Source organism: Martes martes (assembly GCF_963455335.1).
Source record: "Martes martes genome assembly, chromosome: 1".
In the NCBI taxonomy this organism is placed as follows: Eukaryota; Metazoa; Chordata; class Mammalia; order Carnivora; family Mustelidae; genus Martes; species Martes martes.
Window position 1 is genome coordinate 210815497 of NC_137888.1, and position 15688 is coordinate 210831184.

Genomic DNA, 15688 nt, shown 5'->3' on the forward strand with positions numbered 1-15688 from the left:
TCACTCCTTGGAGTCTTTTGTGATTCCATATACATTTTAAGTTTTTTTCCCATCTATTTATACATACTATATAGTGAAAGGTATATACCCAGCCTCAGAATCAGAAAAGCAGTCGTCCTGAATTCCTCCCTCTGGAGTCTTGGCCTTGAAGGATTTGCACTGCCCTGGATCACAGTGACAATAAAATTGCTTGGCTAATGAGGAGCTCTGGAAATTGAACCTCTAGGGATACAGACACTGCAATCTACCTGTGACCACTTGCTTCAACAGTTCTTCTCCAGAAAAGAAGTAGTACACCTGAGCCTCATCTCATAGATGATCCTTCTTGCCCTGGAGCCTGAGGGTTACTCAGTCTTTCCGCCCTTCCTGAGTATTGATCTTCCATTTGGTGCATTCAGAGAAAATGTCAAATCATTCTGTGATGGCCACCAGGTAATCTGATTTCTGTTAGTCAATGTTTGGAAATGAGGGTAGCTATTTTATTACAATGCCATCCAGAAGCTGTGAAGACTTCATGCATCAAATGATTAAAACCATGTCACCAGGGTCCTCCTGCATGTCATCTTCTTCACATGTTTCCTTGTACTTTACCCCAATCTCAAGTACTGCTGATTTACTAATATCATACTGTACTATATACACTATAGCCAGGACCATTTTCCTACTGGGTAGAAATACATTTTTATAAAACAGAGTGGCTGTTATAAAATTATCTGACATTTGCTTGCAGTCTGGTGGTTGTGGGAGGCAGGAAGTTCGGTAAAATTCACTTCATCTTCCCATTCTTCGTTCTTTTTTTTTTTTTTTAAAGATTTATAGATGTTATATTTTTATTATGTGTATTATACATCAATAAAATATTCCTGGTTCTTGACATACTTATGTATTATCTCAGTTGCTTGCCTCTGAGGTCTTTGTTGAGCCAGAAAGAATCTTCAGCTGCCTCCCAGTCTGTTTCTCTTTATAAAGTTACCACATGTTTCAAGTAATCAGAACAGTATATATAGTGTAACTTTTTTTTAAAAAATGGCCATCGCTTAACCCTTTGTTGAATTAACATGGATGACACTCTGCTGTATCAGCTTCAGGCTTTTGTTAAAGGAACAGAATAATTACATACAGAAGGCACCTACTTTTTTTAAAAAGATTTTATTTGTCATAGAGAGAGAGAGAGAGCGCTACAGAACGGAAGCAGTGGGGAGCAGCAAGGCAGAGGGAGAAGCAGACACCCTGCTGAGCAGGGAGACCACTGTGGGACTTGATTCCAGGACCCTGGGATCATGCCCTGAGCCAAAGGCAGGCACTTCACTGGCTGAGCCACCCAGGCATCCTGAAGGCACCTACTTCTTATCCCTCTCTTCTAGTCTCCATCCCATCCCAAGACAGTGTTTGTCTCTGGTGATGCTTCTCCTGCTGGTCAGAAAACACACATTTGATTGTGCTGTCACTCCACCTTCTCTGACAGATTCATCAACAACATGGGACTCAGAAACAAAACAGGGGTTTCAGAATTCCTTCTTATGGAAGTGACAGAGGACCCAGAATTGAAGCCCTTTCTCTTCATTCTGTTTCTGTCCATATACCTGGTCACCATCCTGGGAAACCTGCTCATCATCCTGGCTGTCATCTCTGACTCCCACCTCCACACCCCCATGTACTTCTTCCTCTCCAACCTGTCCTTTACTGACATCTGCTTAAGCACAACCACCGTCCCAAAGATGCTGGTGAACATCCGGGCACAGATTCAGAGCATCACTTATGCAGGCTGCCTCACACAGATCTACTCTATCCTGGCTTTTGGTGGTTTGGAAAGTTTTCTCCTTGCAGTAATGGCCTATGACCGCTATGTGGCCATTTGTCATCCACTGAGGTACACAGTCATTATGAACTCCCGCCTCTGTGGCCTGCTGGTTCTACTCTCCTTCTCCATTAGCATTGTGGATGCCCTGATGCACAGTCTGATGGTGTTGCAACTGACCTTCTGCACAGACCTTGAAATCCCTCTCTTCTTCTGTGAAGTTGTTCAGGTCATCCAGCTTGCATGTTCTGACACCCTCATCAATAACATCCTGATATATTTTGCAACTAGCATATTTGGTGGCATCCCTGTGTGCGGAATCATTTTCTCTTACACTCGGATAGTGTCCTCTGTTTTGAGAATTCCATCAGCAGGTGGAAAGTATAAAGCTTTTTCGACCTGTGGGTCTCACCTGTCAGTTGTGTCTTTATTTTATGGGACAGGTTTGGGGGTGTACATTAGTTCTGCTTTCACTGACTCTTCCAGAAACACTGCGGTGGTCTCAGTGATGTACTCTGTGGTCCCTCAGATGATGAACCCCTTCATCTACAGCCTGAGGAACAGGGACATGAAGGGAGCCTTGAAGAAACTTACAAGTAGGACACCTCTTCTCTGATTGTGTCATTGGCATTGGACTGGTTTCTAGAATGAGTCAAAGTGACAAAAATACACAATGAGCCAGAATATCTGATTCTTGCATCATCAGCTTCTTCTGAAATTACAAGATAGCATAGTGGCCATGTGCATTTTAATTTGATGTGGAAAACTAATTTGCACTTTATCCAGCAATGTGGTGTTTAGCAAGTGGTTTCAAATCTCTAAGCTCAGTTTCTGAGTCAGAGTCTCTAAAAGCAGAACCAGAGTTAGGGGATCCTGTAGTAGTGATTTTGTGAGGTTTGTTTTCAGAAGAGAAGTGGGATAAGGTGGACAGAACAGGGAAAGAATTTAAATGAGGATGTTGTGAGTCTACCTGATTCTAGGGTCATGTCATGAGAATCGCACTCCAGTGTTGAAACTACTAGGAGGCCAGGTGCTGACATTTTACACCTTGTTTCAGTAATCACCAATTCCAGTCACTGGAAAGTGTCCCTGTGTAGGGAAACATCCGCAACCACTACATTCAGTTCCAGGACATATAAAATGGCATTATTAGATTATCTTAGTGGTTTGGTATGTTAGGAGTTAATTAAATTTTACCAGTGAGAAGGTCCTTGGTTGTAATAAGAAAAAGAAATCCTGACTCTACGATGCTCAAAACATAAAGAGGGTTACGAGGTAATGGATGTGTTAGTTAGCTTTCCTGTTGTACTCAGTGCATGGTGCATACATAAATTGAGTCATCACGTTGTACACCTTAACTTTATACAGTTGTGCTAATTATACCTCTGTAAAGCTGTAAAAAAGAAAGAGTTCACTTTCATTGTAAAGACTTCAGCAGTAGGGATATACAAGAATGGGACAGTAAGGCTTCATTTATTCCTCCACGTAGTGACTTCTTCCTAGGTCTGGCTCCCCTTATGGTCCAGATGTTTGCAACATATGGAAGAAATCTGTGGAAGGATGTATTTAGAATCTGGAATATGAAACCTTTCCTGACAAGTTCTCTTGTTAAAATATATACAAAAAAAATACACACACACACACACACACACACACACACACATATATGGTTTAAAAAATAAAAAAAAAATAGTAAAACACATACCTCTCACCCAGGTGACAAAATAAAGCAGTGCTACAGCCAATCCATTTGTTGATGTCCCAGCCACATTACCCTCCCTCTCCAGTAACAAACACGATACCAAACTTTGTATTTATCATTCTGTTCGATGTTCTTCTGTTTGGTTGAATCCTGTGAGGTTGCCCGTATTTGATCACGTTTGCCCTCTAAAATGGGTAGTGGGATCCAATGTTAATATCACCTATATGTATCCTATCCAGTTGGTAAATTTTCTTATTTTTCAACAAGTTAAAAGTTAAATTTTAATGTATACACTTTGTGCCTTGATTGTTTTTCCATCTTTGTGCTTTTGAGGTTCAAAAGTGTTGGTTTTAGCGGTAATTCATTTTATTTTCATTGCTCTCTATTATTATATTACATATGGAGACATTACAAGATTGGTATTCTTGTGAGGCTGAAAGATATTTTCGTTGGTACTTTTCTTCATTTATAAATTTATCATACATTCATGGTGAAAAGAATGTTTTATACTTAGGCTAGAATTATTATGTATATGAGTGTACCTAGTTTCCTTAAGATATTTCTTTAAAAAAATTTTTAATTCAATTTGGTTAACATATAGTGTATTATTAGGCTCAGGTGTAGAATTTAGTGATTCACCAGTTGTATATAACACCCAGTGCTCATTTAATCAAGTGCCCTCCTTAATGCTTATCACCCAGTTACCCCAGCCTGCCACCCGCCTCCCTTTCAGCAACCCTCAGTTTGATTTCTAGAGTTAAGAGTCCCTTATGGTTTGTCTCCCTCTCTGCTTTCATCTCACTTTATTTTTCCTTCCCTTCCACTATGTTCACCTGTTTTCTTTCTTAAATTCCTCATATGAGTGAAAACATATGGTTCCTCAAAAGTTAAAAATAGAACTACCCTATGATGCAGCAATACAAAAATACTGATTTGAAAGGGCACATGCACCCTAATGTTTACAGCAGCAATATCAAAATAGACAAACTGTGGAAAGAGCCCAAGTGCCCATTGACAGATGAATGGATAAAGAAGATATGGTGTACACAGACACAGACACATACACACACACACACAGGAATATTACTCAGCCATAAAAAAGGATGAAATCTTGCCATTTGCAATGATGTGGATGGAACTAGAGGGTATTACGCTAAGTGAAATAAGTCAGTCCTCTGGATATCTCTAAAGACTTTCCCTAAATGGTTGAATAATTTAACATGCTTATCAAAATGCCTGGTGATCCATATTATCACTAGCACATTTTCATTTATACTGACAATCTAGCAAACATAAAATTATTTCATTATTTGGGATTTCCCTTATTATCTCTGAGATTGAGTGTCATTTCATATATTTATGGGCCGTTTATTTTACTCTCTGTTAACTATCTGTTTATGGCTTTTCTTCTGAGCTGTTGTCAAAATGGCAGAATTTCTTTGTATTTTAATGGCAGAAGAATAGTGCATCATATATACACCAAATTGTCTCTATCTATTCTTCTGTCAGTGGACACTTAGGTTATTTATATATCTTGGTTATTGTGAATAATGCTGAAATTAACACGTGAGAGCAGATATCACTTCAAGATACTGATTTTGCTTCCTCTGCATATACACCCAGAAGTGGAATTACAGGGTCATGTAGTAGTTCTATCTTTAATATTTTAAATTGAGGTGTAATTGGCATAAAACATTACTTTAATTTCAGGTGTACAATACAATGATTTGATATATGTATATATTGCAAAATGATAACCACAATAAATCTAGGTAACATTCATCACCATAAATAGTAAAAATTTTTCTTATTAACATATAGTGTATTATTTGTTTCAGGGGTACAGGTCTGTGATTCATCTGTCTTACACAGTTCAAAGTGCTCACCATAGCACATAACCTCCCCAGTGTCCATGACCCAGCCACCAATCCCTCTCACCACCCTCCACTCCAGCAACCCTCAGTTTGTTTCCTGAAATGTAGAGTCTCTTATGATTTGTCTCCCTCTCTAGTTTCATCTTGTTTCATTTTTCCCTACCTTCCCCTATGATCCTCTGCCATGTTTCTCAAATTCCACATATCATTGAGATCATATGATAATTGTCTTTCTCTGATTGATTTATTTCACTTAGCATAAAACCCTCTAATTCCATCTACGTCATAGCAAACAGCAAGATTTCATTTTTGATGGCTGTATAATATTCCATTGTATATATATATCACATCTTTATCCATTCATCTATTGATGGACATCTGTGCTCTTTCCATAGTTTGGCTGTTGTGGACATTGCTGCTATAAACATTGGGATGCAGGTGCCCCTTCAGTTAAGTCCATTTTTATGTTTGAGGTAAATACCCAGTAGTGCAATTGCTGAGTCATAGGATAGCTCTATTTTCAACTTTTTGAGGTACCTCCATACTGTTTTCCAGAGTGGCTGCACCAACTTGCATTCCCACCGACAGTGTAGGAGGGTTCCCCTTTCTCCCTATCCTTGGGAGAACAAGAAACAATGTCTATTGTTTCCTGGCTTGTTAATTTTAGCCATTTTAGCAATTCTGACTAGTGTGAGGTGGTATCTCATTGTGGTTTTGATTTGTATTTCTCTGATTCTGAGTGATATTGAGCACTTTTTCATGTGTCTGTTGGCCATTTGGATGTCTTCTTTTTAAAAAAAAATATTTTATTTACTTATTTGACACAGAGAGATCACAAGTAGGCAGAGAGAGAGAGGGGGAAGCAGGCTCCATGCTGAGCAGAGAGCACAATGAGGGGCTCGATCCCAGGACCCTGAGATCATGGCCTGAGCTGAAGGCAGAGGCTTAACCCACTGAGCTACCCAGGCGCCCCCATTTGGATGTCTTCTTTCCAGAAATATCTGTTCATGTTTTCTGCCCATTTCTTGATTAGATTATTTGTTCTTTGCGTGTTGAGTTTGATAAGTTCTTTGGATACTAGCCCTTTGTCTGATATGCCATTTGCAAATATCTTCTCCCATTCTCCCTGTTGTCTTTTGATTTTGTTGATTGTTTCCTTTGCTGTGCAAAAGATTTTGATCTTGATGCAAGTCTCAATAGTTCATTTTTGCCCTTGCTTCCCTTGCCTTTGGCAATGTGTCTAGACGGAAGTTGCTGTGGCTGAGCTTTTGGGTTCAAATGTAAATGGGATTGACTCCTTAATTTCTGTTTCTTCTGTCTTGTTGTATAGAAATGCAACTGATTTCTGTGCATTGATTTTATATCTTGACACTTTACTGAATTCCTGTGTGAGTTCTAGCAGAGTGGAGTATTTTGGGTTTTCCACATATAGTATCATATCATCTGCAAAGAGTGAGAGTTTGACTTCTTTGCCAATTTGGATGCCTTTAATTTCTTTTTGTTGTCTGATTGCTGAGGCTAGGACTTCTAGTACTATGTTGAATAGTAGTGGTGATAATGGACATCCCCTGCCGTGTTCCTGACCTTAGCGGAAAAGCTCTCAGTTTTTCTCCATTGAGAATGATACTTGCGGTGGGTTTTTCATAGATGGCTTTGATGATATTGAGGTATGTACTCTCTATCCCTACCCTTTGCAGAGTTTTGATCAGGAAGGGATGCTGTACTTTGTCAGATGCTTTTTCAGCATCTATTGAGACTATCATATGGTTCTTGTTCTTTCTTTTATTAATGCATTTTATCACATTGATTGATTTGTGGATGTTGAACCAAACTTGCAGTCCTGGAATAAATCCCACTTGGTCGTGGTGAATAATCCTTTTAATGTACTGTTGGATCCGATTGTCTAGTATTTTGGTGAGAATTTTTGCATCTGTGTTCATCAAGGATATTGGTCTGTAATTCTCTTTTTTGATGGGATCCTTGTCTGATTTGGGGATCAAGGTGATGCTGGCCTTTAAAATGAGTTTGGAAGTTGTCCTTCCATTTCTATTTTTTAGAAGAGTTTCAGGAGAATAGGTATTAATTCTTTAAATGTTTGGTAGAATTCCCTGGGAAGCCATCTGGCCCTGGGCTCTTGTTTTTTGGGAGATTTTTGATGACTGTTTCAATCTCCTTACTCGTTATGGGTCTGTTCAGGTTTTCCATTTCTTCCTGGTTCAGTTTTGGTAGTTTATATGTCCCTAGGAATGCATCCATTTCTTCCAGTTTGTCAAATTTGCTGGTGTAGAGTTGCTTATAATATGTTCTTATAATTTTTTGCATTTCTTTGGTGTTGGTTGTGATCTCTCCTCTTTCATTCATCGTTTTATTTATTTGGGTCCTTTCTCTTTTCTTTCTTAAGTCTGGCCAGGGGTTTATCAATCTTATTAATTCTCTCAAAGAACCAGCTCTTGGTTCATTGATTTGTTCTGTTTTTTTTTTTTTTTGGTTTCTATTTCATTGAGTTCTGCTCTTATCTTTATTATTTCTCTTCTCCTGCTGGGTTTAGGCTTTCTTTGTTGTTCTTTCTCTAGCTCCTTTAAGTGTGAGGTTAGGTTGTATATTTGAGACCTTTCTTGTTTCTTGAGAAAGGATTGTACTGCTGTATATTTTCCCCTCAGGACTGCCTTTGCTATGTCCCACAGATTTTGAACCATTTTGTTTTCATTATCATTTGTTTCCATGCTTTTTTTTCAATTCTTCTTTAATTTCCTGGTTGACCCATTCATTCTTTAGAAGGATGCTCTTTAGTTTCCATGTGTTTGGATTCTTTCCAAATTTCCTCTTGTGATTGAGTTCTAGCTTCAGAGCATTGTGGTCTGAAAATATGCAGGGAATGATCCCAGTCTTTTGATACCAGTTGAGACCTGATTTATGACCCAGGATGTGATCTATTCTGAAGAATGTTGCATGTGCACTAGAGAAGAATGTGTATTCTCTTGCTTTGGGATGGAATGTTCTGTATATATCTGTGATGTCCATCTGGTCTAGTGTGTCATTTAAGGCCTTTATTTCCTTGTTGATCTTTTTCTTGGATGATCTGTCCATTTCAGTGAGGGGAGTGGTAAAGTCCTCTACTATTATTGTATGATTGTTGATGTGTTTCTTTGATTTTGTTATTAATTGGTTTATGTAGTTGGCTGCTCCCATGTTAGGGCATAGATATTGAAAATTGTTAGGTCTTCTTGTTGGACAGACCCTTTGAGTGTGATATAGTGTCCTTCCTCATGTCTTACAGTCTTTAGCTTAAAATCTAATTAATCTGATCTAAGGATTGCCACCCCAGCTTTCTTTTGATGTCCATTAGCATGGTACATTGTTTTCCACCCCCTTACTTTAAATCTGGAGGTGTCTTTGGATCTGAAATGAGTTTCTTGAAGACAGCATATTGATGGTTTTTGTTTTTTTATCCATTCTGATATCCTGTGTCTTTTGATTGGGGCATTTAGCCCATTTACATTCAGGGTAACTATTGAGAAATGTGAATTTAGTGCCATTGTATTGCCTGTAAGGTGACTATTACTGTATATTGTCTCTGTTCCTTTCTGATCTCCTACTTTTAGGCTCTCTCTTGCTTCGAGGACCCCTTTCAATATTTCCTGTAGAGCTGGTTTGGTGTTCACAAATTCGTTTAGTTTTTGGTTGTCCTGGAAGCTTTTTATTTCTCCTTCTATTTTCAATGATAGCCTAGCTGGATATAGTATTGGCTACATGTTTTTCTCGTTTAGTGCTCTGAATATATCATGCCAGTTCTTTCTGGCCTGCCAGGTCTCTGTGAATAAATCTGTTGCCAATCTAATATTTTTACCATTGTATGTTACAGACTTCTTGCCCTTGGCTGCTATCAGGATTTTCTCTTTGTTGCTAAGACTTGTAAATTTTACTATTAGACGACAGGATGTTGACCTATTTTTACTGATTTTGAGGGGGTTCTCTGTGCCTCCTGGATTTTGATGCATGTTCCCTTTGCCATATTAGGAAAATTTTCTACAATAATTCTCTCCAATATGCCTTCTGCTCCCCCTCTCTCTTTCTTCTTCTGGAATCCCAATTATTCTGATGTTTCATCTTATGGTATCACTTATCTCTCGAGTTCTGCCCTTGTGGTCCAGTAGTTGTTTGTCTCTCTTTTGCTCAGCTTATTTATTCTCTGTCATTTGGTCTTCCTTTTTTTTTTTAAATTTTGTTTATTTACTTGACAGAGAAAGATCACAAGTAGGCAGAGAGGCAGGCAGAGAGAGAGCGAGAAGCCAACTCCCCGCTAAGCAAAGAGCCCAATGCGGGGCTCGATCCCAGGACCTGAGATCATGACCTGAGCCGAAGGCAGTGGCTCAACCCACTGAGCCACCCAGGCGCCCCTCATTTGGTCTTCTATATCACTAATTCTTTCTTCTGCCTCATTTATCCTAGCAGTAAGAGCCTCCATTTTTTATTACACCTCATTAATAGCTTTTTTAAATTTCAGCTTGGTTAGATTTTAGTTCTTTTATTTCTCCAGAAAGGGCTTTTATTTCTCCAGACAGGGTTTCTCTAATCTTCCATGCCTTTTTCAAGCCTGGCTAGCACCTTGAGAATCGTCATTCTGAACTCTAGATCTGACATATTACCAATGTCCATATTGATTAGGTCCCTGGCCTTCGGTACTGCTTCTTGTTCTTTTTTTTGTGGTGAGTTTTTCCGCCTTGTCATTTTATCCAGATAAGAATTTATGGAGTGAATAAAATACTAAAAGGGTGGCAAAGACCCCAGTAAAATGTGCTTTAACCAAATCAGAGGAGACCCCCAAATCATGGGGGTGGGGAAGAAAGGGGGTAAAAAGAAGTTCAGAAAAATTTAAAAAAATTAAAAAGGGAAAAAAATAAGGAAAAAATATAAAAAAGAATATATATGTATGTATGTATATATATATATATATATATATATATATATATATATATATATTAGACTGGTGAATAGAACAGGTTCACCCACTTAATTTTGGGAGTATTCTGGTCTCTTAGAAGAAACTACCTCCAAAAATTTTAAAGAATGAAAAACGTATATAAGGGTAAACACGATGAAGGGATGGAATATGATTATAAAGATGAAAAAATTTTTTTTTCAATTTCTAAAAAAGGAGTTGATAAGATAAGTTGGTTGGGAGAATAAAGAAAAAGAAAGTGGAAAGAATTTGCTCAGGCTGGAGACTAGAACAAAGCCCTGTGCTAGATGTAGGGTATATTTTGATCTATTAGAAGAAGTTGTACCCCAAATGTTTTTAGAAGAAAAAAACCCTATGTGTATACAAAAAATAAAGTTAGATACAATGAAGGATAAGATGTGACTGTAATAATGAAAGTTCAAAAAAGATTTTTTTCGAAGGGTATTGTTAAGATAAACTAGTTTAAAAACGTTAAAAGAGGAAAGGGTCAAAGTTAAAAAAAAATTAGCAGAAGAAAAAAATAAAATAAAATAAATAATTAACTTTGCAAGACTAAAGAATCATGGGGAGAAAGCCATGAATTCCATGCTTTGTTTTCACCTCCTCTGGAATTCCACCATTCTCCCTGGTAAGTGAACTTGTTCATGGCTGGATTTCTTGCTGATCTTCTTGGGGAGGGGCCTGTTGTAGTGATTCTCAAGTGTCCTTGCCCGAGGCAGAATTTCACTGCCCTAACCAGGGGACCAGGCTAACTAATCCACTCAGGTTCGCTTTTGGGAGCTTTTGTTCTCTGAAAGCTTTCTGTAGAGTTCTGGAGGACGGGAATGAAAATGGCGGCCTCCCAATCCCTGGACGGGAGGAGCTGAGAGCTTGGGGCCCACTCATCAGTGCACCCTCAGAGAAAATCGCTCAATCACGCCCGTCTCCCTGGCCTCCAGCTGTACTCCGAGCTCACCCAGCCTGTGACCAAGCATCTCTGTCTCTGGCACACAGCCTTGCCTGGAGTCTCTGAACCCCGCAGATCCCTGAGCTCTTCCAGGGGAGTCTCCCCGGGTCTTGTGGGGTCCCCGCGCACAGAGCAGTGACCTGTGCCATGGATCACGATAAGGTAACCCTGAGTTGAGAACTCACCCCTCAGCTCTGTCTCTGTAGCTGGCTTCCCTGCTCTAATACCTGTGAACTCTGTGACACTCAGACACCCCTGATCCTTCTGTGACCACGCAGAACCTGAGACCATGCTGTCCCTGCGTGGGCTTCACCCATTTAGCCTCTGGAGTTATGTCCCTCAGTGGGGCAGATTTTTAAAAGTTCTGATTTTGTGCTTTGTTGCTCCACCACTAGCCGGGAGCCAGCCCATCACCCTGTGGTCAGTCTTCCTATCGCTTTGGATTCACTTCTCTCACGGTCCTACCTTTCAGAAAGTGGTCCGATTTTCTGTTTCTAAAATTGTTGCTCCTCTTCTCTTTGATCTATTGGATTTGTAGGTGTTCAGAACGGTTTGATAACCTATCTAGCTGATCTCCTGCTACCTGATGTCCTCTCAGCCTGCTACTTCTCCACCATCTTCTGTCTTTGTCTTACTTATTTCACTGCACATAAAGCCCTCGAAGTCTATCCATATGTCTCAAATGGTAGGATTTCCCTCTTGTAATGGGTGAATAACATTCCTGTGTGTGTGTCTATGTGTGTGTGTACATACATATACCAACTTCATTTCTTTATCTGTTTATCTGCTGATAGACACTTAGATTATTTCCATGTCTTGGCTCTTGTAAATAATGCTGCAGTGAACATGGGAGTACACATATCTTTTCAGAATAGTGATTTCATCTCCTTCAGTTATATTTCCAGAAGTGGGGTTGAAGGATCATACTGTTTTCCATGACTGCACCAGTTTATATTCCTAGCAGCAGTACTTATATTCCTACAAGCAGACTTCCTTTTTCTCCACATTCTTGCCATCACTTGTTGTCTCTTGTCCTTTTGATGAAAGCCATTCTAACAGGTGTGAAGTGATACCTCATTGTTGTTTTGATTTGCCTCTTGTGATTATTAGTGGTATTGAGCATCTTTTCTTTAACTTGTTAGCTGTCTGTATGTGAAAAGTGCGAGCTAATAACCTAATTGGGGAAAATCGGAGCGCTTTCCCTCTATGGTCAGGGAAGTCCACTCCTACCACTTTTATTCAACATAGTACTGGAAGTCCAAGCTACAACAGTCAGACAACAAAAAGAAAGGGGATCCAAATCAGCAAAGAAGAAGAAACACTTCCATTCTTTGCAGATGACATGATACCGTATATAGAAAATTTCAAAAGATTCCACCAAAAAACTGCTAGAACTATATGTCTTCTTTAGAAAATGTCTACTCAGCTCCTCTGCAGATTTTTAAAAAAAGATTTTATTTATTTATTTGACAGAAATCACAAGTAGGCAGAGAGGCAGGCGGGGGGGAGGGGGAGCAGGCTCCCCACTGAGCAGAGAGCCTGATGTGGGGCTTGATCCCAGGACCCTGGGATCATGACCTGAGCCGAAGGCAGAGGCTTTAGCCCACTGAGCCACCCAGGCGCCCCTCTGCTGATTTTTAAATCAGATTGTTTATTTTTTGCTACTAAGTTGTATTTTTTATGTCTATACTGCCCAGAGCAATCTATACTTTTAATGCCATTCCGATCAAAATTCCACCAGTATTTTTCAAAGAGCTGGAGCAAATAATACTAAAATTTGTATGGAATCAGAAGAGACCCCGAGTTGCTAAGGAAATGTTGAAAAACAAAAATAAAACTGGTGGCATCACGTTACCTGATTTCAAGCTTTACTACAAAGCTGTGATCACCAAGACAGCATGATACTGGCATAAAAACAGACACATGCAACATGGACAGGACTGGAAGAGATTATGCTGAGTGAAATAAGTCAAACAGAGAAAGTCAAGTATCATATGGTTTCACTTATTGGTGGAGCATAACAAATAATATAGAGGACAAGGGTAGATGGAGAGGAGAAGGGAGTTGAGGGAAATTGGAAGGGGAGGTGAACCATGAGAGACTATGGACTCTGAAAAACAACCTGAGGGTTTTGAAGGGGCGGGGTGGGAGGGTGGGGGAACCAGGTAGTGGGTATTAGGGAGGGCACAGATTGCATGGAGCACTGGGTGTGGTGAAAAAACAATGAATACTGTTACGCTGAAAATAAATAAAAAATTAAAAAAAAAAAAACAGACACATGGACCAGTGGAACAGAGTAGAGAGCCCAGATATGGACCCTCAACTCTATGGTCAAATAATCTTTGACAAAACAGGAAAAAATATCCAGTGGAAAAAAGACAGTCTCTTCAATAAATGGTGCTGGGAAAACTGGACAGCTATATGTAGAAGAATGAAACTTGACCATTCTCTTACACCGTACACAAAGATAAACTCGAAATGGATAAAAGACCTCAACGTGAGACAGGAATCCATCAGAATCCTCGAGGAGAACATAGGGAGTAACCTCTTTGATATCAGCCACAGCAACTTCTTTCAAGATATGTCTCCAAAGGCAAAGGAAACAAAGGCAAAGATGAATTTTTGGGACTTCATCAAGATCAAAAGCTTCTGCATAGCAAAAGAAACAGTCATCAAAACAAAGAGGCAACCCACGGAATGGGAGAAGATATTTGCAAATGACAGTACAGATAAAAGGTTGATATCCAAGATCTATAAAGAACTCCTCAAACTCAACACACACAAAACAGATAATTATATTAAAAAATGGGCAGAAGATATGAACAGACACTTCTCCAATGAAGACATACAAATGGCTACCAGACACATGAAAAAATGTTCATCATCACTAGCCATCAGGGAGATTCAAATCAAAACCACATTGAGATACCACCTTACACCAGTTAGAACGGCCAAAATTAGCAAGACAGGAAACAACGTGTGTTGGAGAGGATGTGGAGAAAGGGGAACCCTCTTACACTGTTGGTGGGAATGCAAACTGGTGCAGCCACTTTGGAGAACAGTGTGGAGATTCCTCAAGAAATTAAAAACAGAGCTTCCCTATGACCCTGCAATTGCACTCCTGGGTATTTACCCCAAAGATACAGATGGAGTGAAAAGAAGGGCCATCTGTACCCCAATGTTTATAGCAGCAATGGCCACGGTCGCCAAACTGTGGCAAGAACCAAGATGCCCTTCAACGGATGAATGGATAAGGAAGATGTGGTCCATATACACTATGGAGTATTATGCCTCCATCAGAAAGGACGAATACCCAACTTTTGTAGCAACATGGACAGGACTGGAAGAGATTATGCTGAGTGAAATAAGTCAAACAGAGAAAGTCAAGTATCATATGGTTTCACTTATTGGTGGAGCATAACAAATAATATAGAGGACAAGGGTAGATGGAGAGGAGAAGGGAGTTGAGGGAAATTGGAAGGGGAGGTGAACCATGAGAGACTATGGACTCTGAAAAACAACCTGAGGGTTTTGAAGGGGTGGGGTGGGAGGGTGGGGGAACCAGGTGGTGGGTATTAGGGAGGGCACAGATTGCATGGAGCACTGGGTGTGGTGAAAAAACAATGAATACTGTTACGCTGAAAATAAATAAAAAAAAATATTTTGGCTATTAACCTCTTATCAGATACATGATTTATAAGTATTTTGTTCCGTAGGTAGGCTTTTCATTTTGTTGATGGTGTCTTTGCTATGCAGAAGCTTTTTAGTTTGATATAGATACACTTTTTAATTTTTGCAGCTGTGGTTTGTGTTTTTGGTGTCTTAATTGTTGCCAAGATCAATGTCAAGGAGCTTTCCTCCTAAGTTTTCTTCTACGAGTTGCATGGTTTTCAGGTCTTATGTTTAAGTCATTAATAATTTTGAGTTAAATTTTGTAAGTGGTGTAAGACGGGTTCAATTTCATTCTTATGCATTGGGATATATAGTTTTTCCAACAGCATTTTAAAAGAGATTATCCCATGTCCTTTGAGTATCCTTGGCTCCTTTGTCAAATACAAGTTGATTGTATATGTGAGGGTTTATTCTGGGCTCCCCATCCTGTTCCATTGGTCTATGTGTGTGCTTTAATGTCAGTACCACATAGTTTTGGTTACTATAATTTTGCAGTGTAGTGTGAAATCCGGATATCTGATGCCTCCATCAGAGTTGTCTAGAAGCCATTTCAGGCTTCCAGAGAAGCCCAATCAGATCACAGATATAGGCTGAGTAGAGTCCAACCCTTGGGAAAGTAAGTAGTCAAAACACCTCCCAGGGAAAAAGTGGGAGCCTTGTGTTTCTACCTCTTCCCTCTGTGCTGAGCCTAGGGGGATAACCATGAGAAGTACTTACGTTGTCCTGTAAAAACTGC

At 39.6% G+C, this 15688-nt stretch overlaps 1 protein-coding gene across 1 annotated transcript; it reads left to right on the forward strand.

The window, feature by feature from the left end:
- Positions 1-1478: 1478 nt before the first annotated feature.
- On the forward strand, positions 1479-2414 carry LOC308349582 (olfactory receptor 7G2-like; the record flags this gene model as incomplete). Its single annotated transcript, XM_080814347.1, has 1 exon — positions 1479-2414. One exon carries the CDS (start codon positions 1479-1481, stop codon positions 2412-2414), a length of 936 nt encoding a protein of 311 aa, XP_080670473.1.
- Positions 2415-15688: the final 13274 nt, after the last annotated feature.